Source organism: Paralichthys olivaceus, chromosome 24 (genome assembly GCF_024713975.1).
Source record: "Paralichthys olivaceus isolate ysfri-2021 chromosome 24, ASM2471397v2, whole genome shotgun sequence".
Taxonomy (NCBI): domain Eukaryota; kingdom Metazoa; phylum Chordata; class Actinopteri; order Pleuronectiformes; family Paralichthyidae; genus Paralichthys; species Paralichthys olivaceus.
Genome location: NC_091116.1, coordinates 12,168,877 through 12,195,652, shown reverse-complemented (window position 1 = coordinate 12,195,652; position 26,776 = coordinate 12,168,877). Strand labels below are relative to the sequence as shown.

Here is a 26,776-nt window from a genome sequence, read left to right as displayed (position 1 = left end):
GGGGGGGGTAACGAGTTGGGAAGGGAGGGGACACTTTGATGACCCTAAGAGATGACCTCTCACCCCTTCAAAAGGTTAAGAGGCAGATTAGGAGGGGAAGGGGGATTACAAATAGACCCCCCACCCAAGGCTGATTACAAGTGATGCACAACCTCCAGGAATTTGGGGCTGCGTGTTTCACAAGACAACACTTTAGTGAGGAATATGTGGGTGTTAGCACAACTTTTATTGGTGAATGAATACACACACAGGCAAGGGGGCCTCATCCCTCCTTCTGTCTTACCTTGTTTGAAGGCCCATTGGTTCGAGTTTGCTCTTCATACGGCGCCACGTTCTCCCATGTTGCCACCACAGCGTGTGTGGGAGTGAATTTTGCATCTGGAAACCCTCGGTGTACTTCCTGGGTGAGCAGATGAATGAATGAATGAATGAGCGATGGAGGGAAGGAAGGAGAAAAGAAAAAAAGGAAACATGGAGTGAACAATGGATGGAGAACTGAAAGAAAGGAAGAATCCAAATCTGTAGTTAAGCACTGCACAGTAATGCTCTTGGAACTGATATCTCTGGTTCCTGTGGATAGACAGACCTGGGCCACTTTGTTGAGCACGCTGGGTGTTTCTGTCACCCGGTAGTAAATCTGTCCTCGCCCTCCGCTGGTGTCGATGTCGGCCAGGAACGGAGCCACCACAGGGAAATCTGTGGGGAAGCCGTCGTCAACATATTGCTTTTCCATCGGCAAGTCCTGGGCGGATATGATTCCATTGGTGGCCACCTAGAAGCACAGAGAATCGCAGATGAATGAATCCTGCAGAATACTGATGACCAAGAATTATCTGGATCACTACCATGAAACCTTCATGAACATTTATCCCCTAATAAAGTAATACACACCCCAGGAACCACATTATGAATCACTATGTTACCTTGTTGTCGCAACCCCAGAGAGGTGGAAAGTACATTTACTCAAGGAGGTACTTTGATTGTTTCCATTTTATTCTGACGCACACATTCATTTGAAATTTATATCAACAAAACATGATTTGATAAAATATGATGCAAAGTAGTTGAATCCAGCTACAGGATTAAAAATGACATTTGCTGATAATTGAGCCAATAAGAGATATGCATGAATGAAATGTTAAAATGTAAATACACTGTAGAGGGGGGAGTTTAGATGTGAGTGAATTCTGATACAGAAACATCTGCATCAGCTCATATTGAACCAACAGTCACTGCTGTGATTTAACATAATAATAAAAGCTCTGCTCAGCTGAACACATCACCTGCAAAATAACGACTTTAGAGCTGAACTGCACAGTCGGAGAATAAAGTTACAAACAATTACAAGCATTCAAATGAGTGTGAATGGACGTGTACTTACATAGAGCTGAGTGAAGAGGGAGTTGTAGAAGTATAAGGGTTTGGGCAGGGTCAGAACTCTGGAGGTTTCATCGTCGCCCTCAGTCAGAATAGAGTCCCCACTTAAAGAACCATAAGGGAACATGTCAGCCCTCTGGATGGCTGTGACCACACTGCAGCTCCAGCACAGCAGACACACGGCCAACGTTGCCCCTCTCTCCATGACTGTAGAGCCGGGGGTGACTGAGCAGCTCTGCACTGTGAGGGATCAGAAGGAGAGAGGCACAGATGGACACTGAGAGAGAGAGGGAGCAGAAAGAAGAAGGAGAACACAGTGCTCCTCTGCACAAGCCCCTGAGGAGGGAGGGAGGGAGGAGTCTAGACCCGCTACGATTGGTCAGAGGAGGGTTGAGTGACAGCAGGCCCACTGCTGGATGTAACATCTGGCTTGTATTAAAGAAAAGACAAATAGAGCATTTTTAATCCGGATGTAACTCAATCTGTTTCACAACAATGAATAAGACACATTGTGAAACCTCTTCTACACACACACACACACACACACAGGTTTGTGCAGCTGTACTTGTCAGGACTTTACATTGACTTCCATTCATTGTGTGGAGCCTAACAAAACCTTACACCTAACTTTAACCATGACCAATTCGTGACTCACACCCCCCCCCTTAACCTAACCACGACTCACACCTCACCACTAACCTTAACCAGGAGCTCAGCAATTACGTTAAACCTCATTAGGGTCATGAGCTGTGGTCCTGAGAAGGTCAGTGTTTTATACTGGAGAAGGCCCTAAAGAGGAGAGAGAGAGATAAATAGACAGAATAATTATTAGCATAGATTACATCACTGCAGCTTTTCATTTGACTTTATATGATTCACTTATTGAAAGTTATTGAACCTTAAAACAATTGTGCCACCTGCTGTCTGAAACAGTTTACTGCAGGATGCTAAAACGTACTGCAGCACTTTTAGGCTTCTAGAAACTATTTTAAAATCTTATCTACAGCTAAAAGATTGAAATGGTATCGATATTCATTATAAAAGTATTGATTATTTATTTTTCTTTTATTCTTTATTCAAAATCACATGTTGCATCACTAATAATAATAATAATCATAGGACTTTTCATAGCGTAAAATGCAGCTCAACATGTTAACACACGATAAGTTGTTAAAACAATAAAATGTAGGAAAAGGGTTAAAGACATGTTACGATTACAATAACAGAAAAGACACAGTTGAATTAATTAAAAGCAAGATCATTATTATCATGTTTTGTCTTCACTTAATTTGAGGAAACTTGTATGTGGGCTTGCACTGGTTGTCGGAGGCAAACAGCTGCAGGGCGTTGATTCTAGTTTCATTTTACGACAGTGGGCTGTGATACAAACCAGACAGGGATGTTAAGCATAGTGGAGAGTTCTTCAATGGCCACGTCAGTCAGCTGACTTCAGTCCAGCTCGGCATGTGTTTAACTTACTGGAGACCAGACTCCGGGAGCGAAGCCCAGATGGCTGCAGTGCACGTTTTCCTCTGCGACCTCAGATCGTTCTGTGCCCCCCCCCCCCCCCCCCACAGGCAGGTGGCTACGGGTTGAGTCAAATGAAGTTAAGACAGATCTCAAAGATAATCAAAGATGAGGGCAGAGGCCAAGGGTCTGTTCCAGTTTACACGCATACAAAACTTGGACCCACAATTAAAAAAACAAAAAACCCTGATCAATGAAATTCTTACTTTGCTCGTTCTGCAGAAATAAAGATTAAAATGAAAATAGAGATTGAACCCAAAATATAAGAGGTCAAGCATAAGAACACAGACAAGCACACTAATACAATTTACAAATTATAAACATAAAATTAAAAGAAATATTGAAAAAGAAGAACATACATGCACATTCATACATGTGTTTATACAAATACCTTAACCTTAACCCCACATTAACATATTGGGATTCATCCTAAATTCAACCTTAGTATATTCTTGTACTTACACAGGGTGACCTGTAGGTGGAGGCAAAGGCCCAGTGTATGGCAGCAAAGTACATTATAAATAGAATACTTATATAGTTACTGTGTTAACGCTGAAATCTACATTGTACTGTATTTATATGATATATGATATGAGTAATGTGTAACATGATAAACTCTAATAACAAAATTCCCTCATATAACAACAGCACATTAACATCTGGATTATCATGCTCTCGGCAGCCTGCGGCGTATAATAATTATTTTGTCACTCTTACTGTATTTTCATTCTCTTGTACTTGATGCTTTGCTGACATTGTTTTTTGCAACAGAGAGAGAGAGACTGACAATAAGTCCAGCCCATGTCAGCACTCTGAGTGACGCCAGGCCCTCGACAAAGGCTGTTTACCAACTACTGTAGGATTAGTGAGTTGAGCCCTGATCAATAACAGAAGTGCTTCTGAATAAAGAGCACACAGAGACAGTGACGATCAGCATGTAATATATCTACAATTAAAGTTTTAGATCGTTAAACTCCCGAGATCTGCACTTGTGGCGGAGATTTTTGCTTTTGGATTTTGCATTTGATGGAAAAAAAAAAGAAAGTAAAAGGACGGGGAATGACAGGGAGGAAGGCAACTTAATCACACTAAAAGGAGGATAGGAAAAGGAGTTGTCTGTGAGGGCAGAGAACAAGGTCAAACAGGCATGGAGAGAAATATAGAGCAAGGGTAAAAGGAGAAAGAGGAACAGAGAGACTGAACGACAGAAACAGAGAGAAAGAAAAGCAACAGGAGGAGAGACAAAGACTAAAGCAGGGGGTAAAAATAACTTTCAGAATGAGTCCTGTTGTAGAATGTGACCCTGTACTGTAAGCACCACTGTGAGTTCTTACCAGTAATATGAGTAATATGAAAACGTGCATGGTCGTGGTGGAGCAGAAAAAGAGAAGGGCGGAGTGGGACAGGAAGAAGCGATGGCATCATAACAATGTGTCATGATTAAGAATTCGTTAATGGAATAAAAATCCCTTGAGTGTAAGTGTGATCATCATTTCCAGCTTTCAGCTCACATCAAGATCATTAATTCAATTAGATTAATTGATTTATATTATTATCATCGTATTCCCGTCCTAAAACATCCCTACATAAGAGAGGAATTAGAAAACTCAATTAGAAACTAGAAAACGAAAGAGAAACTCTCCAAGAAAATAAGTTTAAGCACAAGCTAAATTCAAAAAACATTCTATTCAGTCATCATCAGTCATTTATAGATTTAATGGTATTTCAGGTCATATGTGATTCATTCTCAATCTCTTAAATCACACAACCTGTCGTCCTCAGGGATGTTTATAAAGGAATGATTTGACTCCTCCATAAATTTGCTGTAACATAAGATTCAGAGCCAGAAGTGCACTGAATAAATGTCATTTTAAGCATTGTAATAGAATAGTATACTAATACATGAGCAGATGTTGCAGTGTGAGGGATTTAATAACATCTGTTCTGCACAGATTCACCTGAACTAATAAGAAACACAGAACAACCCTGAGAGTAAATATTGGCCTTTTATTAATCATAAGGGAGTGGAGATGCTGTAGGCTAGAAGACGGGGAGACATGTTGGCTCCTTCACCGACTGTTTATAAATTCACAATATTATTCAATATAATTTGAATATATATGCATATGGGTGAAATTCAAAGTATGGTTTTATGCATGTGGAATAATATTGCGATACTATGTTATATGGATAATGTGCACAATGACATTTAAAGGGATTTGAAGGCATATAAATATAATAACATAGTCAAAGTCAATTCTCTCGGATGTGCAGGACGCAGACAGGGTTGAAATAACATTGTAATGAGGAGAAAGTGGAGATTGAAAAACAATGTCTGTGGTCACTTACACAAACTGCAGGCACGTGAGGGTTGGGTGTACCTGTGACGTCACTGCCTCAGTCCCTGTACCCCGGGTCCGCTCATGGCTCATCCCAGTGCCGCGCGCCTCTCCGCTCACACCGCACCATCGAACCGGAGTGACTCCCGGAGTCAAACACACGGTGAAACCGGGAAACATTACTTTTTTTTATTTTTTTTTTCCATTTTGGTCCCGTGCGACTCAAGCCTTGACCGCGAAGCCGAAACAAGGCGTCTGCACCCCGGGAGCAGGTTGAACAATAGGTGAGAAGGTTTTTGTCCGGTGCGTAATGCGGATGTGTAATTCGTAAAAAAAACAAAACCCCGTTAAAAAAATCCTCCGGTTTGACTTTTCCTCACACACTGAAACACGCGTGTGAGCGCTTGTGCAGTCCGAATGAATTCAAGTCGTGTGTTATTGGTCGATCTTCAATTCGGCATTAATTTCAGACATTCTTACCTATGCATGTTTTTCCTATTGAACTCTGATAACTTTGCCTGTTGCCCTCAGTACGCAGCGCGCATTTTGTGCCAAAACCTACATTTCGTTTGCGTTTACACTTGCGTATCTCAGCCGCAGCTTTTCTACCAAACTCGTGCAACAGCTGGACACATCTGTCTGAGCTCTCTACTCCTGAGGACGCGCAGCGGCCGTAAACCGGACAGTTATTGTGCGCGACAGTTGGAGCCATTGGACACACACACACACACACACACACACACACACACACACACACACACACACACACACACACACACACACACACACACACACACACACACACACACACACACACACACACACACACACACGTAGGCCTGTAATAGGGGAATGGATGGATCGATGGATGGATCGATGGATGGATAGATGACACAGAAGAATGATGAAGATAAACTTTGGCTTTCGCATCAGGAGCAAAGTTCAAGTGCAGGAATGTTCAGTTTATGCAAAGATAATCTCCCTCCTCAGTGGGATCAGAGGAGCGACCCACAGACTCGCAGACATTGTGTTGTTGACAAGAGTCAGAAAATTCTTGCAAAAATCCTCCACAGAAGATGCTGCATCTCATTGAGTGGCCATCAATCAAATGTTGTTGCCAGCTCCTCATCTGCAGCATTTCCTGATTATGTTTAGAGCTGTGCAGCACAGCAACATAATCGGACTTTAGCTTCTGATTTTCTGCTTGTGTTGTATGAGACCACTGTTTTGGGGATTAAAAGTGGCGACAGTAAAGAGTTTAAAATCACAATCTCCACTCAGGAGCAAATATCTGACGTTTTCAATAACTGTGACGTTTTATTATTGTGTAACCTGATATAATTTCTGGCCACATTACCCAGACCTACTCTATTTCGTGTTAAATGTCTTTTTAGTGAAATTCATTCAGTCCAAAATCCAAGGGTATTTATGTAACGATCTTATATGACAAAGAAAATCATAAAATCCTCACATTTGGGAAAGTGGAATCAGCAAATATTTCACATGATCAATTAACCAATAATGCCAATTTTCTCCTGATCAACTAATCAATTCATCGATGGTGGCCGTCTTAAATCTCTCACACATTCTGTCTGCTCTTTTTTAAAGGACGGCTGCAGACAACTACCTGAAGACACATTTGTGACACTTTTTTTGGATCAGAGACATATTTCCTGAATAAGTTCCGTCAGTCCTCAGCCATGACGAATAAATCTGATCCATGCCACAGCTATCAGTACATCAACTCCACCGTAAGCCCGCTGATCAGTGCCATCATGTTCGGCGCGGGCATCTTTGGTAATGTAGCTGCACTGGTGATCCTAGAGATTCGGCGGCGCAGAGAAACAAGGAACGCCGGCACATCGCGGCGTTCACTGTTTCACATTCTCATCACGGTGCTGGTTCTCACGGACTTGGCTGGGACCTGCCTGGTCAGCCCACTGGTGCAGCTGGCGTATTCAACCAACACGACCATGGTGGGGATGTCGCCTGAAACTGAAAGTGTGTGCTCATATTTTGGTGTCAGCATGACCTTCTTCAGTCTGGCCACCTTGTCGCTGCTCTTCATGATGGCATTAGAGCGATGCTTTGCCATTGGATACCCCTACCTGTACACCCGGCATGTCACCAAGAAATGTGCCTATATCACAATCCCATCGGTGTTTATGTTATGTATAATATTCTGTCTCGGGCCTTTTGCCGGGTTTGGTAAATATGTACAATACTGCCCTGGCACGTGGTGCTTCATTGATATGAACCCAAGGGCAGTAAAGGACGGCGCGTACGCCATCCTGTATGCCACTATCATGCTCCTGCTGGTGTTGGTCACTGTGGTGTGCAACGGTTTCGTGGTGTTCCAGCTTTTCAGGATGTACCAACGCCGCAAGAGGAATTGCGGCTCTATGATGGGATCCATAAGATCCAACAATGACCGCAGAGTGATGTCCATGGCCGAGGAGGTGGAGCATCTCATCCTGCTGGTGTTTATGACCATCATCTTCATCATATGCACACTGCCACTAGTGGTAAGATGACAGCACATGACGCACACATGCTTTGTCCTTGATGCGTTACTGTAGTTTTGGTTAACTGACCCTATAAATCCTTGAATGCAACAGCAATTAGCCGACTATGATGGGGTTAGATTGGCTCAGTGGGTCAATAGGTCAAAAGAAGAAATTGATTTTCAAGTTCCGTCGTGCTGAGAGTGAGAGCATTACTTCTCACTAACCTCAAACCTGCTAGCGCCACCCAATCTAAGAACACATCAACACAAGATAAGGTTTCAACATGTAAATAACATATTTCAGGGCGTCTATGGTTTTCGATTTTGTGTTTGACCAAGGAGCAGCATGTACAGTGAGAAAAGTGAAGGAGCCATCATGCTGCCTCCTGTTTTCATCTGTCTGTAACCTTCCACTGTGGGTTCTGAAAGTGTCACCGTGGACTTCTAAAAGGAAATCAATAACTTCCTCTGCAGTGACGGATGTTACTCACCAACAACAATAATGGGCAATTTGATTTGTTGATGCATCTCAGTTGTGGTTTGAAATGCAGAGTCATAACCGTCAACCCTGCAGCGAGTGCCAAATTGTTCATCACAGTGAATTTAATATTTAAAAAAGAGAATATCACGAGGGTCATAATCTTTACGAGAAGCTACTTTACTTTTCACTGTTAAGCTGATGTTCTATCGATACAAAGTGAGCTCCAGGCGTGAGCTCCAGGCGTGAGCACAGCAGCAAGGCCCTCAGCGTCCTGTGCAGAGGAGCTTTGTAGAAACAGATACAGAAACAAGAGCCTGATCAATACGTTTTGTTGGGGCACAGAAATAGTGACTCCACAAAGGTTGTAAACCAAGATAAGTCATTCATTTAAATCCAGGTAAGGCATTTCAACTAATTCATCAATGTTAACATGAATCATCTTGATAGCTTTATAACCCATCACCAGTTGTTGTTAGAAGGAGGGGCTTGAATTAAGATTTTAGTCTTACACATCACATTTGCTTTGTGGTCGCAGGGCTTCTCGAGGTTATACATTCAAACACACTAAATAATACGAGAATTGCATAATTTATGAAGAGCATGAAACGCAACCCTCCCGGGTGTCCAACAATGTGATACCACAATCTGAGACACCACACACACAAACACATTGGCCAGGTCATATTACATTTTTCTGCAAATATAAAACTGATGATGTTTCTCTGACAGCATTAAAAATTGAAAAGGCCAGACTGTAGCCTTTTGCTCAGACATTGATGGAGAGGTCGAGAAAGACAAATTCTACTACAGTAACATAATGTAGGACAAATAGGACAATATATATCCTCGTCTCCATCTTCAGGAATGAAAGGTATGTTGCAGACAAGCGTTCATCTTCGACCCCCTGAATATTTGCTGAGCCTCACATTCACTTCACAGTCACACTTTGATAATAGCAGAGGAAAGTGAGTTCACAGACTCAGCCTTAAAAAAACACAGTTTTTGTCTCACATGCGAAGGTCTGTCACTAATCATAGGATTGCGATTGTGGTCTCATTTAAAGTGTCACTGGGGGTTGTTATGACTCATCTTTGATTCCAAAGGTCTTTGATTTGAAATGTTGGTTGTTGATTTTGGGGTCACGGTGATGTAATATTTCCTAAATGAGTCATGAAACGAATTGACATTTTAATGCACTGAGGAAATATGGAAAAGTCAGTGTTAAGAGCTTAGATGGATGAATGGAGATTTGGGACACTTGTTAAAGAATAATAAGTCTGACAGGGGATGATCCCACCATTGTTTTGTGTGACTGCTAATTGAGCTTTTGATTTTTTCATCATTGCCATCCTAGAAAGTTTTTACAGACCTGAGCACATTCAGAAGAAAAGCTTCACAGTGAACGACAGGAAACAGAGAATGAATAAATAGCATGAACAATTCAGAGATCAGCTAGAAGACAAGAAAGGGTGGAAGGTTTTAAAATATCAGGGAAAAGAATAGAAACAGTTACAAGGTGGTTTCTTCCTCTCACATTTCACTGGATATTGTTCCTCTGCGACCCCCAGAGAGAACAGCAGCACAACCTTCTAAACCTGTGATTGAGTCATAGCTTCCATGGATTGTATTAATGCGCTGGCTCCAAACCTCGTGGCCACAGCTTCTCCTTCACTGCAGTAGCTGATATCACTGACATATTTAAACCACAGAGAGGGAAATAATCAGCGAAGTCTGCTGCTCTTGGCCCCAAAGCTACGAGTAAAAACAGCTGTAATCGAACGGCTGGTTCCATTCGTTCCTTGTGTAGGAGAGCAAGATGGAGGTTGATGTTCATCTTCAATTTATCTCAGTTGTATTAATTACTAAGTTTACCTCTGTGGCTGTTTATGTATTTCTTGACAGGATTACACAAAAAGTACCAAAGCTATTTGACTATCTTGTAATGGAGCAGCCGTAACATGCTGATGTTCTGACCGATGAAGACACAAGCGCACACGTACACACACACAAACAGAGGGCAGCTGTGGCTCAGGAGGTCGTCGTGCTCTAATCGATCCCCGGCTCCTCCCGTCTGCATTCCAAAGTGTGCTTGGGCAAGACACTGAACTCTTGATTGCCCCTGATGGCTGTGTTGGCAGCATGTGAAGGATGTGTGATAGAAAAAGTGCTGTATATAGAAGATGGTTTAGTGTGGGATTTATTATCAGGATGTAAACTAGGATGTGGCTATCACTGATGTTAAGAGTGGGATTAAACCCTGGAGAGCCAATTTAACACGCCTCCTCTCTGTTCTCACTCCCCTCCTCTCAGATCCGGGTGTACATCAACTCAAGATTTCAATCAGATATTCACTCACTGGACCTGATTGCCCTGCGCTTCATCTCCATCAACTCCATCATTGACCCCTGGGTCTTCATCCTCCTCTCCCCCAGCGTGCTGCACTTTTTCTGGGCATCAGTGTGCCGGGCACCCATGGGAACTTCCGGGAGCTCCATGTTTAAATCAACATTCAGTCAAACGAAAACCACGAACATCGAACTGTCTCGCATGGCGTTGGACTACACCGACCATTTTCAATCCGTGGAAAATCTATGACCATAGCAGCACGTTTTATTTTGATATTTATATTTATTGGACGGTGTGATTTCTGCTTCCATGCGCCACCACATCCTCATAGTAGGTGTTTTATTTATTTTTTTGGTGTTTTCATGTGATAATGGCTCTTACTGTCTCACAGATAAGCACTTATCAGGTTCTGTCAGCTGGAGGGCAACTGCTTCTGGCATCTCAGTAAATCGTACACATGTGGACTTCTCTAGAGCTTTAGGGCTACATCCATACTTCTGTTTTAATCTGAAAACACATCAACTCTGCTACACGTAGGCCTGGTTCCACACTACTCTGGAGGTTTAGAGCCACCAAAACACAAAAGTTTGGAAACGGTCTTGGCTCCATTTTAGTTTGAAAACTCTCTCTCTCACTCGCTGATCTGCGACAATTCCAGTATCCAGCGAGAACTGAGTGTTGCATGCATGCCTTCCTGTTTACGCCGGCACACGCATGCCTATATGATATGGAGCCAAAACTCTCATGTGGACAGAGATAGTTTTAGTTTGAAAACAGCCTTTACAAACCAAAGTGTACTAGTGTGGGTGTAGCTTAAGTGTTAATTATAAAAGCTCAACATTGTGTCTCCTTTGCTGCTTGTATGATATATCAGTGAATCGAGTTAAATGGAAAAGGCTGCAAAGGGAGAGATGACCAACGGCGCTGCTTGGACACGTCTTCTCTGATTCAAATGCTGCTTTTGCAAACCGTAGTAGTAGTAAAAGTATCCAGTTGTGGTGAACCATTCTCACTTGCCATTAATATGTAACTGTATAGAGATGCATATAAAATCAAGTAAATAGAGACAGAGCTCAATGTGGCACATTCAGTTAGGATCACATGATAGGAGATGGACTGGTCAGGTCTGAAATGACCATTTATTGTGAAAGTAAGAATAGATATATTTCAAAGCCAGATTGAGATGTACATTTAAATTGTCAGAAGCAGATAAAACCGAGAAGTGACACAGGTGTAGAGATATTTGAGGCACGTCTTTCTCTCCTGAACACTTCACTGATCATCAACTTGAGAACATTATCTTTCCTCTTCACCTTTGACCGTAACCTCTGCTCTGCTTTGGAAACCCTAACCCTTCGCATTCCTGCCAGATCCCCGCGGGATGAAAGTGAAGGAACCACTTCTGGCACAATATGGTCACGACTTCCATCCGAGCGTCAAAGGTTATTTGTCATTTCGTTCATCAGTACATCCACAGTATGTAGCATTTGATATGAGATATCATAAAACGTTCTTCACATGAGACTGCAATTCCCTTTGGACTTGAAATCGTGTTGTATTGTTAAATGACAGCAGATAAACGTTACATGACGTTACACCCCGTCTTTAATGCATCAAATTACTAACTTGAAAACGAACACAATAGCTAAAATGTTCAAATGTTTTATTTATTCAAGTATTAAGCCTGGAAGTGTTGAACATACACTCAGTTGGCAGTTTATTAGGTACAACCAGCTAAAACTAACACAGTCTAATACACAATACTGCAAAAATGTTTCCTTTCACTGGGTCTGAAACAGGGTGGATGAAATAATAGTAGCATGTGACACAGGACTTTTATCTTTATATTGCACATTAATAGAAAAGCCTAAAGATTTATATGGTCTTTCTATTCGTTTTATCTTATTCATTCTAGATTATGTTTCTATTCTTGTTTTTATTTTCTATGACACTTTCCCCTTACGCTGCTACTCTTTAATCTCATCTTATCTTAACCGACAGCAGCCTCAAAAAAGTACCTTTAATTTCAATCTAACAGTTTGATCACAGTAAACTTTATCAGCCTCATGAAGGAGGATTTATTGCAGGACTGCATTATTATCACCTAATGAACTCCCAGATGAGTGTATATCATCTGTTCCTCTGTGAAAAGAGGCCATTGTTTACTTTCAAATTGTGCCAAAGATCAGTTTTCAGTTAGTCGACGCTGGAAAAAACCCTGAGTGACTTAAAAATATAAAATCTTTTCACTCAACGTGCGTCTTTCCAGAGGAACGGTTCATCTGGAACCAATGATTTCCCCTTTCACAGCTCACGTAAAAAAAAAAATCATGATTACAGTCTCTGATTATATCCTCGTGTTGATTGTTCTACTACCAATCTAAACAAGGCCAGGAACTGGGGGCCCACCAATAAATCTCCGCGTGTAAAACCTGCCCTCCTGTACTATATGTCAGGATTGAAGAGTATTAGTGGACTGTTACACTTGGTGGATTCTTCTGGGTGAAATTACACAACTCTGTGGGGAAAGTAACTATTACTGCTTCTATTCCTCAGAGAGAAACCCCAAATGTCTGGCAAGAAAATCCTCCACCGCAGATTTTCACAGGATGTCAAGTCATGAATCGTTCAAAGAAAACTACTCATAATGGAGTTGTCCTGGTTACGCAATGTGTTTCTCACAGTGTGAGAAAAATAAATTACGAGTTCTCAACAAGCCAGTATTTTAAGAGAGCAGAAAACGTATGAGATCTATGAGCATCAGGTAAACTTTGTGGATGAATGCCTTGTTATATATGTGTATGTGCCAGTGTTTTTTTTTGTGAATGTATTTTTTGCAAACATCCTACATATGTGCCTACAATAGGTTTTGTGTGTGTTGACTTTGATCTCATATTCCAGATGTTTCTTTCTCACGTGGTTTATACAATACAAACAAGCAGGGAGGCTCCATTGGCTAAATAAAAATAAATAGTGGATTAGGTCATCAAGAAGAAGCTGTCTGTTTTCTTATGACTCAGGTCTATTTTGTTGATTTAGTTTTATCCTCTTTAACTTGCTGTGCAATGTCGTAGTAAAAGAGAATAAAACGAAATCAACTAAATTGGCCTTAATCACAAAAGTTTCCATACAGAAGCGATAAAGACAAGACAGATAAATACAGTATTATTAGTAAAATAAAAATAAAATGTGTATTTACAATAACAGAGTAAGAATAAAATAAGATTGTGCACAATGCTTCCTGTCTGGATGTCTTGTCTTTTTTTTAAGTTGTCGATGAAACTGAATGCACTGAACACCCAAGCGTGAATGTGTGTGTTTTATGGCTTGTGTAAATAAACTTCTCATCCACCAAATATTCTGCCCGACCTGTTTCCTGCTGTTCTCAAGCACACACACACACGCACACACGCACACACACACGCACGCACACAGAGAAAGTGGATGGGTTCCAGATGTGGCGAATATAGCTGCACCTTCTCTTAGATGTGTGTTCCATTTTCTGTATGTCGGCCTGGAACAATGTTCCCTCCACATGTTTTCTTTTATCATGTTCTCTACACAACCGAAAAAAAAACAAAACTGCTTCCTGAATTAAAGAAACCGCTCAACATCCGTTACGTGCTTCATGTCTGAACATTCACAAACTCCTGATGTGCCTAAAACCTACAAACTAACAACAATGTGAAACCATTTATAGAATGTCTTAAAATAAATCTAAAGGGCCAACCTATAGAGACAAACAACCATTCACACTCAAAACAACAGGAAGCCACACAGACATGGAGAGAACATGCAAACTCTACACACAAAGAGCTCAGATGGACCTGAGATTCAAACCGGAACCTTCTTTCTGTGATTCAACAGTGCTGACCACTTATCCACCGTGCCACCCCCATATTAAACAATCCAGTGATTCTGATTTCATTAGAGTTCCTCTCGTCCTCCGCCCTTCTCTCCGCTCCATCCACCATCAGCCAGTGACTATGGTATAATCTAATAGTCAGGAGTTATGGTCCAGGATTAAAGACACCACCCATTTATATGCTCATCTCTCTTCTCTCTCTCTCTCAATCCGTGCTTCAAATGAACCTCTCTCCCTCCCTCCCTCTCTCTTTTCATCTTTCTCTCCAACACCACTGAGCTAAAAGCTACTTCACATCTGTTGTGTGTGTTTCTACTCTAATGTGAATGTATTTTCCAGTTTTTGACTGTAAACTCATAACCTTGATAAAGACTTGTATTCACTTCAGCCCCTGTACAAGTCATCATCACATAATAGCACTGTGTCTACAGCTCTTTTTAAAACCATTTAAAATTAAATTTAAGACCAACCTTGTACAACAGAAGTAAAAATATACTTGCACACCGCAGCACTTCCAGGCTTTAACCACCACGAGTACTCGTTAGGCTTATTGGCCACTTATCGTTAAACTTGCATTTTCCCATGTTCAAAAAACGAACTAGCGGGAAAAGGTTTTGTTTAATGTGTTAACTTAACTATAGTTGGCCTGAAGGAATTTAAAAGCCATCCAATCTGAATATAAGACAACGTAATACTTTTTAAATCTAATTCTAGACGTTTCATATTCATTCCTATAACTAAGTAAAGCTTTGCATGCAGTATAATCAGATGCAGACTCAAACCTGCACCATTGACACACACACTTAATTTTAATACAATTAGACAGGAATGTCATTTCCTGCAATAATCACCCATAGTTCCCCAACATATCCTACTCACTGGCTGTGTCTCACTAATAAATAATTACATGCAAACATCAGGAGCATATCAGCACTAACCGAGTTTACTCAACATACATTCGTTGATTGATTAACTCTGCCTAGCTAATGAGGTAATTTCTTCTCTTCTCGTGTTGTTTTGGGTCAGAGGAAGGAAGGAGCTGATGTGTGTGTGTGGGTTACATTTGTATTTGACGGTGTGCAGATCACTTTGCTGTTTCCAGGGTTGCGCCATAATAGTAAAGCGGTAGGGACTTTAGAAAAGTCAAAGTTATCGATGCTGAAAAATGTTATTTCAAGTTCTTAAAAGTAAAACACGACATGAAGAAAAAACCAAATAAGGTATAAGGTGTCTAGTTTGAAACGTATTACTAAGAGACAGGAAAGAAAACAGTTGCTCGTATCTCCTGTGTGCAGCCAACAAACAGAAGTTCAGAGGTTAGAAGCGAGACTTTGATCAGGTCATCAGCAGGTCAGGGAGCAGGAGAGTTTAGCCTTAGGGGAAGTTGACAAGTCAGAACTAGAAGCAGAGTAACTCAGTGGTTGACTCTTTTTTACCGAAGGGGGTTACACAGATTGTGCTGAGAACCGTGCTTTCCAAAATCTCATCAGAGTCAATATCAAGCCACGATCTATGACATTTCGTATTTTATATTAATGCAGATGTTTCGGAAGATAGAGCTGCAGCAAAATTAGTCATGTTTTCCATTGTGTTTGCAAGAATAGTCGAGTATTCTCCAAAACACACTTTTAACAGGCAGGTGACGTTATCTCGTCTGTCACATTCCAGTTAGGCCGACATAAGCCATGAGAAAGGTCTCAGGTCTCTCCTTTGTTGCAATGCTTTTCCAGCCTGACAACAGATTTCCATTTGAAAATTAACAACTCATCTCCTGCACGCTCTCTGTAATGAGGGAACATTCTTTTGGTAATAGCCTTTAAAATGGATTCATTTGTCTGCGAGGCCTTTCTCACAGAAATCAGTCACATTGTGTACATACTTGAAACCACAAAATTGAAGGGTGAGGACCGTTCGGATTTATTTGAAGAGCTTCTCTCTCTTCCTCCTCGAAATCAAAACAAGGGGCTTGAGTTGAGCGTCCTCAGCTCAAAGTCAAACACCATAAAGAGCTTGTTTGAGCAAACAACGCGATAAAACTGCTGGTTAATAAGGGTGGATTTTTTATACTCCGTTAAAGTTCCAGTATGTGGGATATTCACAGCTATTCAGACTATTTGGTCATTTTGAAACCAATATATAAATAATTGAGAATCTATTATTTGGGAATTAGACCCCTCGTGATGTCGTCAAGGTTTAGAAGGAGGTGTGGCTGCATAGATAGGAAGGCTCTGGACACTGCTGGTGGTTGATAAGATCTAGGAAATGTTGAGAATCTGAATGAGATGAGTGGACTCACCGGGGCTGGACCTGGGCGTTGGATGTGAGACTGGAGGTGACTGAGGGAGGAGGGGGGGCCCAGGGAATGTCTGAAATGATATTTAACAGCGACAGAGAGAAGAGATTTAAAGAATATTAGAATGCATTGAATGCAGGCTCAAGGGTCCTCCATTATGGGCTCAAATTGATGTCAATTACATTTCGATCTGCACTGATCTTGTAAAGGCAGCTGTTAGAGAGAGGTGACTGTAAGGTAATCTGTCAGGCAAGAAAAATCTTGGTCCACATCTCCAGCAGCTGCAGAGCCAGAGAAAGTGACATACGAGACGTTGCTTATGATGCACCCCTGCACCTCAGCGTGAGCTGGCAGCCATCTGTTATTCACTGAAGGACACTTTGACTTTGGGCCAGCCTGCTCAAAGACAGAATTATGCAATAAAGGCAATTTACCCCTGTGGTTTCAAAGAATAACCCATGTACACCTTAACACATTCACACAATTATTATACATTAACTTGCACAAATAAGTTATTTATCACAAGGGGCTCCTCACAATTCAATATGATACTGTCAAACAGGATCAAAATGTTGACGCTATCTTTAGGGTTACTAAAAATGAATGTTGGGAACATTTGAGTTTCATCCGACATCTGGAGGACTGTTTAGCCTGATTCCTGACTCACTGACTGTTGCACAAAGTATGAATCATACAGGAGAGATAGTCTCTTTCCCAAAAATCATGAAAACTGTTCCTCTGTAAACCGCAGCAGCTCTCACTGTTACATCATCTCAACTCTCATGGTTCACTCACATACAAACAGTGACACGGAGAGAGAGAACAACAGCAATGTGCACCGAGGCAGTGAGAAAGGATGGATGACCTGCGGAGGGATTTCCCCTTTGGTCAGAGGGAGTTTTGCCTGATGCGCTAACGTGCATCTCAAAAAGCAGTGACAGCGTCTGGACTTAATGTGTAAATATAGCAGCACAGACGCTTTCCACAGTGCACGCAGCTGTGAACATGTGAGGCACCAGCGTTTAAACTACAGCACATACATGATGACTGTTTCGCTCAGTGAGAAGCATTGAGAAATATTTTCGCCCTCTAAGTACGGATGCTTGCAAGCACACAAACACTTATTGTGCACTTAGCTTGGCAATGCATTTGGTGGTACATTAGGCAACCCTGCGTCTGGAAGTTGGCATCCAAGTAAATGACATAGGTTCTGTGTGCTGCACTGAGGGTATAAACTTTTTGGCACAGTCAGCAGGAGAAGCTTTAGGCAAATGCATGGTCCTGGATTCTCAAATAAACAAGTCAAATCAATAAATCAGTCACACAGAGGCCTCTGTGGACCCAAGAGCAGGACAGGGGCCCTAAAACCGAGCAGTATTCAGTTTATCAGGCCCCAGGTGATCTGACATCAGGAGGGATTTCTAACAGTGGCCTTATTTGTACAGGAGTGATACCAGTACTGTCAAACTCAGTAGACAGAAGCCAGAGGCCATGTGTTTGTGCTTGAAAAGTTAATAAAGTAAAACAACAGATATGAGAGGACAAATTCTGGCCTCAGAGTTGATGATACGACGTTGATGGACAGCAGTGTGGTTTGCAGCTTTAAGATACTATTCGTTCCGTGAGGGATTTTATCAGAGAAGATGGGGTCTGGGTATCCTCCCTCTCCCAGGACACATCCATTAAGTACAAAAACAGTATCTCAAATGTCCAAAGTCAACGAGTTTAAAGATGTGCGTGTGTTTAAAGGTTGAGAAGTTGAGAAGTCAAAGGCAGCATCAGACATATTTTGTTGATTTTGTAAGGGTATGAGAAAGAAGAGATGTCCACATGTTGTCTTCACTTGCTCAATAAAGAACATAAAAGATCTAGGTGTCACCTGTTTCATTCCCATGTGCAGGACGGACTAAAGATATCGAGCATTTCATAAGATCAGGTGACAACGTATTCACCATAATCCCTGGAAACATCTTGGTGTGTATTGAAGTAATTATACAGCAGTAAGTTATAGTTAGTCTGCAACACGTGTGCAACATCAACATCACTTCCACACAGATGCATATACGTAGCAGCTGAATAACCAATACTTAGTGTCAGCAGGAACAATTGCTGGCACTTGTCATCGATTGTCAGCTGACAAAGTAGATATCAGACCTTTTTCAGTGTGCAATGAAAACAACTGCCACATTAGCACCTTTCAGGATTTCAACAGAGAGATGAAGAAAGTGTTTGTATTCTTTCATCTCATGTCTGAACACATCCTCTTACAGTAGCTGATCTGTGCCCTCCCCTTCCCTGTTTTCAGAGTTGCACTTGCACCATTCAAGTCTCAGCGCTCTCCGACCTGCACACACACACCTTTTTGGCTCGATTATCATTGCACACAAATACGGCTCGCCTGTTGTACTCCGTTAATCCCTGACTGTTGTATCTGCTGTGTGGTCAGCTCAGGTTAGCTGTCCTCATACCTGATCTTTGTGATCAGCAATGAGCAAATCCCTGGAGCCACGCCATCTTCTTTCTATGAGAAACTAAACTGTGACCTCCGACAAAACTTTCCCCCTCCCTCGCTTCATATTCTCTTGTTTCTATGAATCAACAAACACTCAGAGATTCTCTGTGAGGCCGAGAGTGCACCCAAAAAAAACAAAATTCAACACAAACAGTACAACTCATGATATGGCCCATTATAAGTTGTCTTTCTCACTGGGTGCACATTCTTATGTGCATGGGTGTGTGTGTTAGTGCTGACTGTTAGCCAACATTGAGGCCAGTCAGGACTTGTTATAAGGAACTTGTTTTTGAATAAACCAGACAAACGCGCAAAAGTAAAGCAGCGCACACTCAGAATTACAGATGTTGGAGTCTTGACTACACTAATGGCTTCAAACCACTTCCACTGAGCAGCTTGAGCCAAACTAAACCTGTTAGTCAAGCACTCAGTCAGTTCTACCAATAACCGGATGACATAGATTCTAGCATTACAGCGGGAGAGGTTTTTTTTTCAGAGACTGATGGCAGACGGATGCTGCTGTGGTCTTCCTGCTGATGCTTTCGTGGCCACGCTGAGCCTGAATCACCATCACTGATTGCAAGTTGTGTCTCGATTCCAAATTAAACCGCAAATGGGAATAAATTAAATGAAGCTGTGGAAATGTTGATGTCGCAATTATGCCTAAGGTATGCAAAATGCTGTTTTAAGTTCTCAAAGCTGTAACGAATGCACTTTGGACATTTCATATTTGCCTTTTAGTTTTCACATTAAAACTAATTTAGACTGACTTACAAATAGCTCTGAAATTATATTACAAATCAAAATATAATTACTGCCCTGTGGTTGTATGCCTCTGCCAACCAGTGCAGTCTCTGTCCACATACTTTTTAATTCCTGACCTCTGTTATCTAATCCGTTAATTGTTTTAAGTCAATATTTAAAAAAATCTCTTTGACGCAAACTTTTTTCCTGAGAACAAGGCTTCTCTTGAGGCGTTCTTATCATAACTGTCATCAGTCATGACTATTTATGGTCATAAGAAAAACACATTATGAGACAAAATGAAAATCATAGGATATCCCTTGGATCATCCCCTTGATAGCAGGCAGTTATTACAGGCCTGAAATGGGACCGGCTCAGACTTTACTGCTAACTCACAACAGCAGGCTGCATCTGTTTTCAAGTGTCTTGCTGCACGCTAACATGTTCCCTGACTGGAGGAGAACTCAGCCTCGTAGCCATCAGATGCTGTGCCTTGTGTGTGAGTGCGTTAACGAGGCTTTGTGACTTGTCGTGTGTGGGCAAATAATGGAGTAACCCTTGTCTGGTTTCAATATCTCACTCGTATTCAGTTTGGCTCCATCTCTGTTTTTATGCTGTAATGTTTTTAAACTGCAATTTCTCAGAAATCACCTGTCAATTTAATGCTGTTTCCTGCACATTGACAACTTCATCTTAAATACTCCAGAGAACCTCCGGACATTCTCCAGAAAGAACACGAGCGTCCGAGTGAGAACCTCTCGACTTTCTGCTGAGTTTCTACGGCCAGCCCCCCGAGTAGAAACCACACATGATGGACAAAGGATGTGAGAAGCAGAAATGAGAAAAACAGAAAGAAAACAAACATCACAGAATGAAAAGGCAACAAAGAGCTCATGTCTAAAGGCGCCTTGAATAAAAAGAGGATTTTTATTGAAGCCTGTCTCTGCCTCCATGTGAGAAAAACAATTTCTCATTTTACTATTAAATTACAAGACACTAAGTACATTTTATTACACATCCACTTCGGTATTGAAAATGACTCATTTTAAACATTTCATCAGTTTACAATAAAATACAAGTATTTCTATTTTTGCTTCCTCTCATGCTGTAATCATAGTTTAGCGCGTTGTGCCACCGGAGCAGGATTCTTTTGAAATCTTGTTTTGTGGAGAGTACCTTCATTGATCGGACAGTTATTGCATCTCGGGATTTGCTGCATAATGACGTGCACTCTGTCTGTATATTGTCGTTATGAGAAAATGTTTTCCAACAGAAAGCTTTCTGGTGGTGGTTTACAGCGGATCAATAGAGTGAAGGTCGATGAGCCCTGGGAGGCTCTGAGCTAAAGGGAAAATCCACCGCAGAGCCCCTGTGATATTTCTTCTCGTGACATCAGCCGGTTCAATTACAATTTGGCAGCCTCATCAGATTTCTTCCTAAAAAGCAGGAATCACGGCTCCACAATAAGAGACACTAAACAGAACTTCTGTTTAGCATAAATAAATCAAGTGTTGTGCACATACAGCACATGCGGAGGCTACGCTGCCTAAAAAGCATCAATCAAAAGATTATGTGACAGCAGCTCGAACTGAACCTGGCAGAGGAAAGCAAGACAGTTTGATGAATGTCAGCTTTTTATTTTATCATCACCATGTGTCACAGTGCGGCTGCTCTGCGTCTCTTAATGCACAGAGCATGTTTGGGGATTTTAGGAAATTGTCCTTAAATAACAAAAAACATCCCCTGATTAAACATGCATTCATTTAGTTGAGCAAAGTGAAGTTCTGCTCCAAATGCTGCTGTTACAAACCATTCATATCGCTGCATATTCACACGGTGAGAAGGGTCAGTCTGTTGTATGTGTGGTAAGTAATTTGATTATGGAAATAAGATTTCTTTTTAACTGCTAAACTATTTCTAATAAAAATTCCCTCTCCAGTTATGTTTATGCACTCCCATCCACCCACTTCCTCTACTCCCCCCTTATTATCTACATCCTCCTGATCGCTTTCCTTGTCAAACAACTTTTCCCTCCGATCCCTTGCCGTCCATACATTACGATAGCCCTCTCCTTATCGCTCCTTTTCTGTTTTGTCTCTTCTACCCTTCACATTTCTCTGGATTTGGCAGGAAACAGCGATTCTGGAAACAAGCTGGAGCCTCAAGGATCTAAATATAATATCAATAATTCACATTCAAAAGATTTATCTGTTCTACTTAACTCCAGCCACTCAGTCTCTCTGTCAGTGTGTGTATATATATATATATATATATATATATATATATATATATGTGTCATTTCTCAAGGACAAGCTGAAGCAAAGGGCTCCATACATCTACACATCAGATGACCTCCTCCTTGATCAATAACACACACACACACAGACTTTTTCCACCGTATAGATCCTTATTCCCACATCCATCTTGAATAGCACACACGCCAGAGAAATAGAGAAGTCACCTGATCTGTCCACCTCCATTCATAAATACAGTACATCACACGAAACATGTGAGTAGATGACCTGAGCAGTCTCACACATGAACTATTAACGTCCTGCCCTGGTGAGACGTGGTATTAACATCCCTCCTGAGAGGTCACGACTGAACATCTCCAGGTCTCGTCTGTTCACATTCGGTATTAAAATGTGTCCTGAATGTGTCTCTGCACCTGGAATTAACCCAATGTTTCATTCACACTTTAGATTCAGCTTTTATAGATCAGATTAATGAGGCTTTGGATACAGGACTAGAATGCAAGGTTCCGTAAAGGATTTGCATCGATCAACAATTTGGTATTGATCTACCTCTCACCCCATACATCAATGGCTGAGTCAGTGAATGGGTCCGTCAGTCAGCTGGAACTTGGCACTCACACGCACACGTTGCTTTTTCCCCTAAGTGTCTGCAGAAGACTGTTGTTAAAAATAAAAACTGTAAGAGATAAACCTGTCATATAGGAAGGCCGTGGTTAGGTTTCCTCCGGACTCAGGTGGGTTTGGATACAAGGCGATGCTCAACAAATAAATGTGTATATAGGTGTTTATAGAAGAAAAAAGGATTGGATCACACACAGAATACCAGTGGCCAACACATGACATGCTAAAACACAGCACTGTATCAACAGAGCGTTCGAATATGTGTCTGTGTGTGTGTGAGGTTAAACAGGAATGTAGACACAAAAGAGATGTGAGAGCTCTGACGTTAATAAACACACCCGTTACCACACAGACTGTATGTGATTCTGACTGAAGAGTGCTGTCGAGGCTTATCGGGGGTGGCAGGCGCGCACACACACCCACAAACGCACCCACACACCCACACTCGTTCTCATCAGGAACATTAACGCTGCAATACATTCCTTCGAAGCAGAGACAGAGGAGGATGTTTATCAGGTTGTACATGTGGAGACAGCGAGAGGCACAAAGAGGAGGATGTTTTCTCTGCTGCAGGTTCATATACTGGCTCTAAGTAAAAATGTGAGTGAACTCAACACACCCACACACAGTCTCTCCTTCCTGTCTCCTGTGGTTCTTAAGGTGACAATGTCAAGCTTTTTAAGAAAAACACGACGATCCGAGACTCTTATCTCTCACCATAAAGCTCACTTTGACATCATTGCTGATTGTTTAAATGACTTTTTCCATACGTCTGCAGAAGGTATACACATATAATCTTCACACACCTAATCTGCTTCTAAGATGTCAAAGTGAAGTGAACAAAATGTAACACAAAGTCCCACACCCACTCACAAACACAGAGCTTTAACCGCTTCAAACTGTCAGTAATGAAATCCCTATAAAATATCAGTGGAAGGTCAACAGATGTCCGGCATTTATCATCATTACCTTTAAGCCCACAACACGTGTTTGGATAAATTCATCATCCTGCCATTTAAAAGTTATTTTGGATGGCGTTCAAAGATTTTAATAAGAGCCATTTCTGAGAGACTAACGAGGTGAATTAATATTCTTCAGGATTACAGGCGAGTACGCCCACTGTACCAGAAACAGCAGGAGTCCATTCATGATATAACTTTGTTTATGTTTTCTATAAAGCTGGTACTTAAGCTGGGCATGTATGGTTCTGTTTTAAACATTGGATACCGATGGAAACGGACAAAGCCCCACACACTAGTTTGCAGATATGCCACGACACTAAGAGGCCCATCTGAGTTGTCTGGATTTCCAGCTGTTGAAGCAAAAGGCCTTTCCAGCCGTCAACATCTATGGACGCAGATTCATCTACACATCCACAGATCTACGCATGAATTTACACCTGCAAATCTCATTGTACACTTTACAAATCTGAGTGACATACAGTCACTTTAGAAGTTATAAACAGATGGCTATCAGACTTACAGGGTTGTGATTTTTACCAGCCACCCTGACGATAGACTTCAACACGGAGGAAAACAACTGAAGACACATTCCTCTGAGTAAGCTGCTGAAACAGGAGTGATGCTAAATGGTTTGGTCAAGGCAGGTGGAGAATATTCCCTTAGTGAGCCACTGTCAGCCCACAGATCTCCTGCCAGCAAGGTCCTCGTGTGTTTTATGGCCAAAATTCCCTTTTTTACAGTTTCATTTATCAGATTTTTATTGGATGGTGCATTTCTTGTGATTACAGCGCATGAAAAGTTGGATTGGGAGTAATTTATCTGTTATCACAACGAAAGAACCCAAACTTTTACGCTTTCTTGGTCACTCAGTTGTCACTGCAGCGATGGTTCAGTCTCTAGAGACCACAACACATAAGAGCAGAAGCTAATGTCGATGTGCTGTAAACAAAAAACATCTCCACATTCAGAATTAAAACTCACCTGGACGCTCCAGAGATTTCTGTGTTGTTGTGAAAAGTCTTACCGGAGAATCTCCTGCTGCGTTGCTCATGTGGGGAAGGAAACCTCCGCAGAAAGTCCGGACACAACTCTGGGGACATCCTCCGGAGGTCATGTCTGAGAACAGCTTGGTCTATAGGAGGAAAAATGTTGACCCACATTAGCACTGCCAGAGAACAGGTGGGTGATCTGTGCTTCAAGTCCATTTATAATCATTGACTCCACTGCCAAACCACATATTTCATGTATAATAACTTCACTCTCCAAAAATGCCAACATCTTTTAAAATCACACAACTGCATTGTGAATTTTGCAAACTATGCGTTTGAACTATATTAAAAACCGAGCAGTTTGGAATACTGTGAGCAGTAAATTGACCTCTGGCTGCCTGTGCTTTCTGCAGCTTCCTGATGCCTGCGTTCTGTCTGCTGTGCGTTTCTGAGTCTCCGAGGACCAGAAGGAATGCTGACCCCTGCTCTTACTCTCCCTCCTCTCGAAGCTTTGCAATTAGCCTCCAATAAAAATAAACTTTTAAACTCATGCTGAATTTGGAGAGCTTTAAATGGGATAGATCTCTGCCTGTCCCCCATCACATAACGCAGCTGCTGGGACAACATCAGTCACGAAGAACTAAATCTCTTGTCTTTAGAGTTTTGCATCGATCTCCGCTTCCCTCCACAGGAAGGCCAGCGATCAGGGACACAGCGGCACAAACTTTCCAACTCATCACTGAGGATCAAACCAGACAGAGGCTGCTGGCCCGACTCTGAAACAGCAGACACGTGAAGTCAGACGTCTCTGTTCCTGAAGCAAACCTTACTGTTTCTCCATGTTTGGAGAATTTAAAAAGTTTACATTCCCACTTTAGAGACTTTATCGCAGAGTTTTACAGCAGTATCAGCTCACCTTTCCCCCCCAAAAAACCCTCCCTACTTTAAACCAAACCATCCCTTTAATGAAGCGGTCACATATATGAGAACAGTAAAAGAGGGATGAGATGAAAGGTGGAACTCATGGGAACTTCAGTAAAAGTCAGTCGTCCATCAGTCAAGGTTTGGTCTGAAACAGATGTAAATAAAGAGGACAGAGCTGTGTTACATAGAAAAACACAACACGTCATGTGTTTAGTGTCCCATGGCGTCCTCTCCCTCTGTGTGACATCATGGCCATGTGATGACAACCATTACCAGTGAAATATCAGACTGACCACAACTTCTCGTAATAAGGGGAAACACATTTTCCATCAGAGACAGCAAGTACAAAATGATTAATATTAACTTTGCAAAGAGAGAGGTCGGTTAAGGTACATAACAAATACACATTTTATACACACACTTACCCAACTCAGGTCTCATAATCATATCTAAATTCTTTCAGCTAGAATTCCCAAAGCTCCCACATTCTTTTTCAGTTCAATTTCTGATTTAATCTGTGCATTTGTTGCTAATTTCATGCACGTCTGGCTGATTTTGTGATGAGAGGTTGAAATAAAAAACACTGAATGAATCCCAGCTTATTTGAAAACTCTAGAGAAGAAAAACTCATCCTTTCTGTGTTTGGCTGCATTTCTAGTGGAAAATCTCTGAGTTGAAGAGAAGCTGTCAGCGAGACTTTATCTTCCTCAGTGACAATGACACACACTCTTTGTTCACTTGTCCACACACACACACCTTTTGTCAACCAGTCCAGGTGCTAAAAGGTGTCGCATAGTAAATCTACCATGAGCTGGAGGAGGGAAGGGATTTCTTTGTGTTGTGGTTGACAAAGACATAACAGACATTCTTTTAGGAAATAAGAAACTATGAAAGCTCTTTAAATGTTGCCGAGGATGCATTTGCACTTAGCATTGTCCTCTTGTAATCAGATGTCTCCGAATGGATTTTAATAGCAGGTCTGAATGACGTCGTATATGAGATTCTCTGTAATTGTAGAGAAGCAGGAAATCGAGT

At 41.6% G+C, this 26,776-nt stretch overlaps 2 protein-coding genes and 1 long non-coding RNA gene across 8 annotated transcripts in view; 2 read left to right on the top strand and 1 right to left on the bottom strand.

The window, feature by feature from the left end:
* Nucleotides 1-5,303, bottom strand: part of nid2a (nidogen 2a (osteonidogen)) — a 33,602-nt gene extending 28,299 nt beyond the window's left edge. Inside the window, exons 1-6 of one of the 3 annotated variants that reach the window (XM_069520684.1) lie at nucleotides 2,857-5,303; nucleotides 2,662-2,754; nucleotides 2,077-2,166; nucleotides 1,382-1,617; nucleotides 587-772; nucleotides 284-400 (exon numbers count right to left, since the gene is read on the bottom strand). In XM_069520684.1, the coding sequence (XP_069376785.1) occupies nucleotides 284-400; nucleotides 587-772; nucleotides 1,382-1,582 (504 nt within the window). In that variant the 5' untranslated portion in view covers nucleotides 1,583-1,617; nucleotides 2,077-2,166; nucleotides 2,662-2,754; nucleotides 2,857-5,303. Of the gene's footprint in view, nucleotides 1-283; nucleotides 401-586; nucleotides 773-1,381; nucleotides 1,682-2,076; nucleotides 2,167-2,661; nucleotides 2,755-2,856 lie in introns of those variants that run through there. The other 2 variants (XM_069520686.1, XM_020104615.2) reach the window with 2 other exon arrangements.
* Nucleotides 5,304-5,386: 83 nt separating this feature from the next.
* ptger2a (prostaglandin E receptor 2a (subtype EP2)) lies at nucleotides 5,387-13,932 on the top strand. 4 transcript variants are annotated; one of them, XR_011240329.1, is made up of 5 exons: nucleotides 5,387-5,527; nucleotides 6,852-7,768; nucleotides 10,541-10,906; nucleotides 11,947-12,018; nucleotides 13,133-13,932. XR_011240329.1 is itself a non-coding variant. In XM_020104602.2 (3 exons), exons 2-3 carry the CDS (start codon nucleotides 6,944-6,946, stop codon nucleotides 10,823-10,825), a joined length of 1,110 nt encoding a protein of 369 aa, XP_019960161.1. In that variant the 5' UTR covers nucleotides 5,387-5,527; nucleotides 6,852-6,943; the 3' UTR covers nucleotides 10,826-13,932. The 4 variants fall into 4 exon arrangements, 1 of the variants encoding a protein (XP_019960161.1); XR_011240327.1 differs by having other exon boundaries at nucleotides 10,541-12,018; XR_011240328.1 differs by lacking the exon at nucleotides 13,133-13,932 and having other exon boundaries at nucleotides 11,947-12,643.
* A 9,318-nt stretch (nucleotides 13,933-23,250) lies between these two features.
* On the top strand, nucleotides 23,251-26,351 carry LOC138406951 (uncharacterized). Its single transcript, XR_011240330.1, has 3 exons — nucleotides 23,251-23,466; nucleotides 24,797-25,007; nucleotides 25,231-26,351. It is a non-coding gene; the product is annotated as an uncharacterized lncRNA (long non-coding RNA).
* Nucleotides 26,352-26,776: the final 425 nt, after the last annotated feature.

Bases quoted from the DNA above. Each gene is read 5' to 3' on its own strand.
- ptger2a (XM_020104602.2), top strand. From the start codon at position 6,944: ATGACGAATAAATCTGATCCATGCCACAGCTATCAGTACATCAACTCC. The intron at 7,769-10,540 runs GTAAGATGACAG...CCCTCCTCTCAG, and splicing joins TATGCACACTGCCACTAGTG to ATCCGGGTGTACATCAACTC.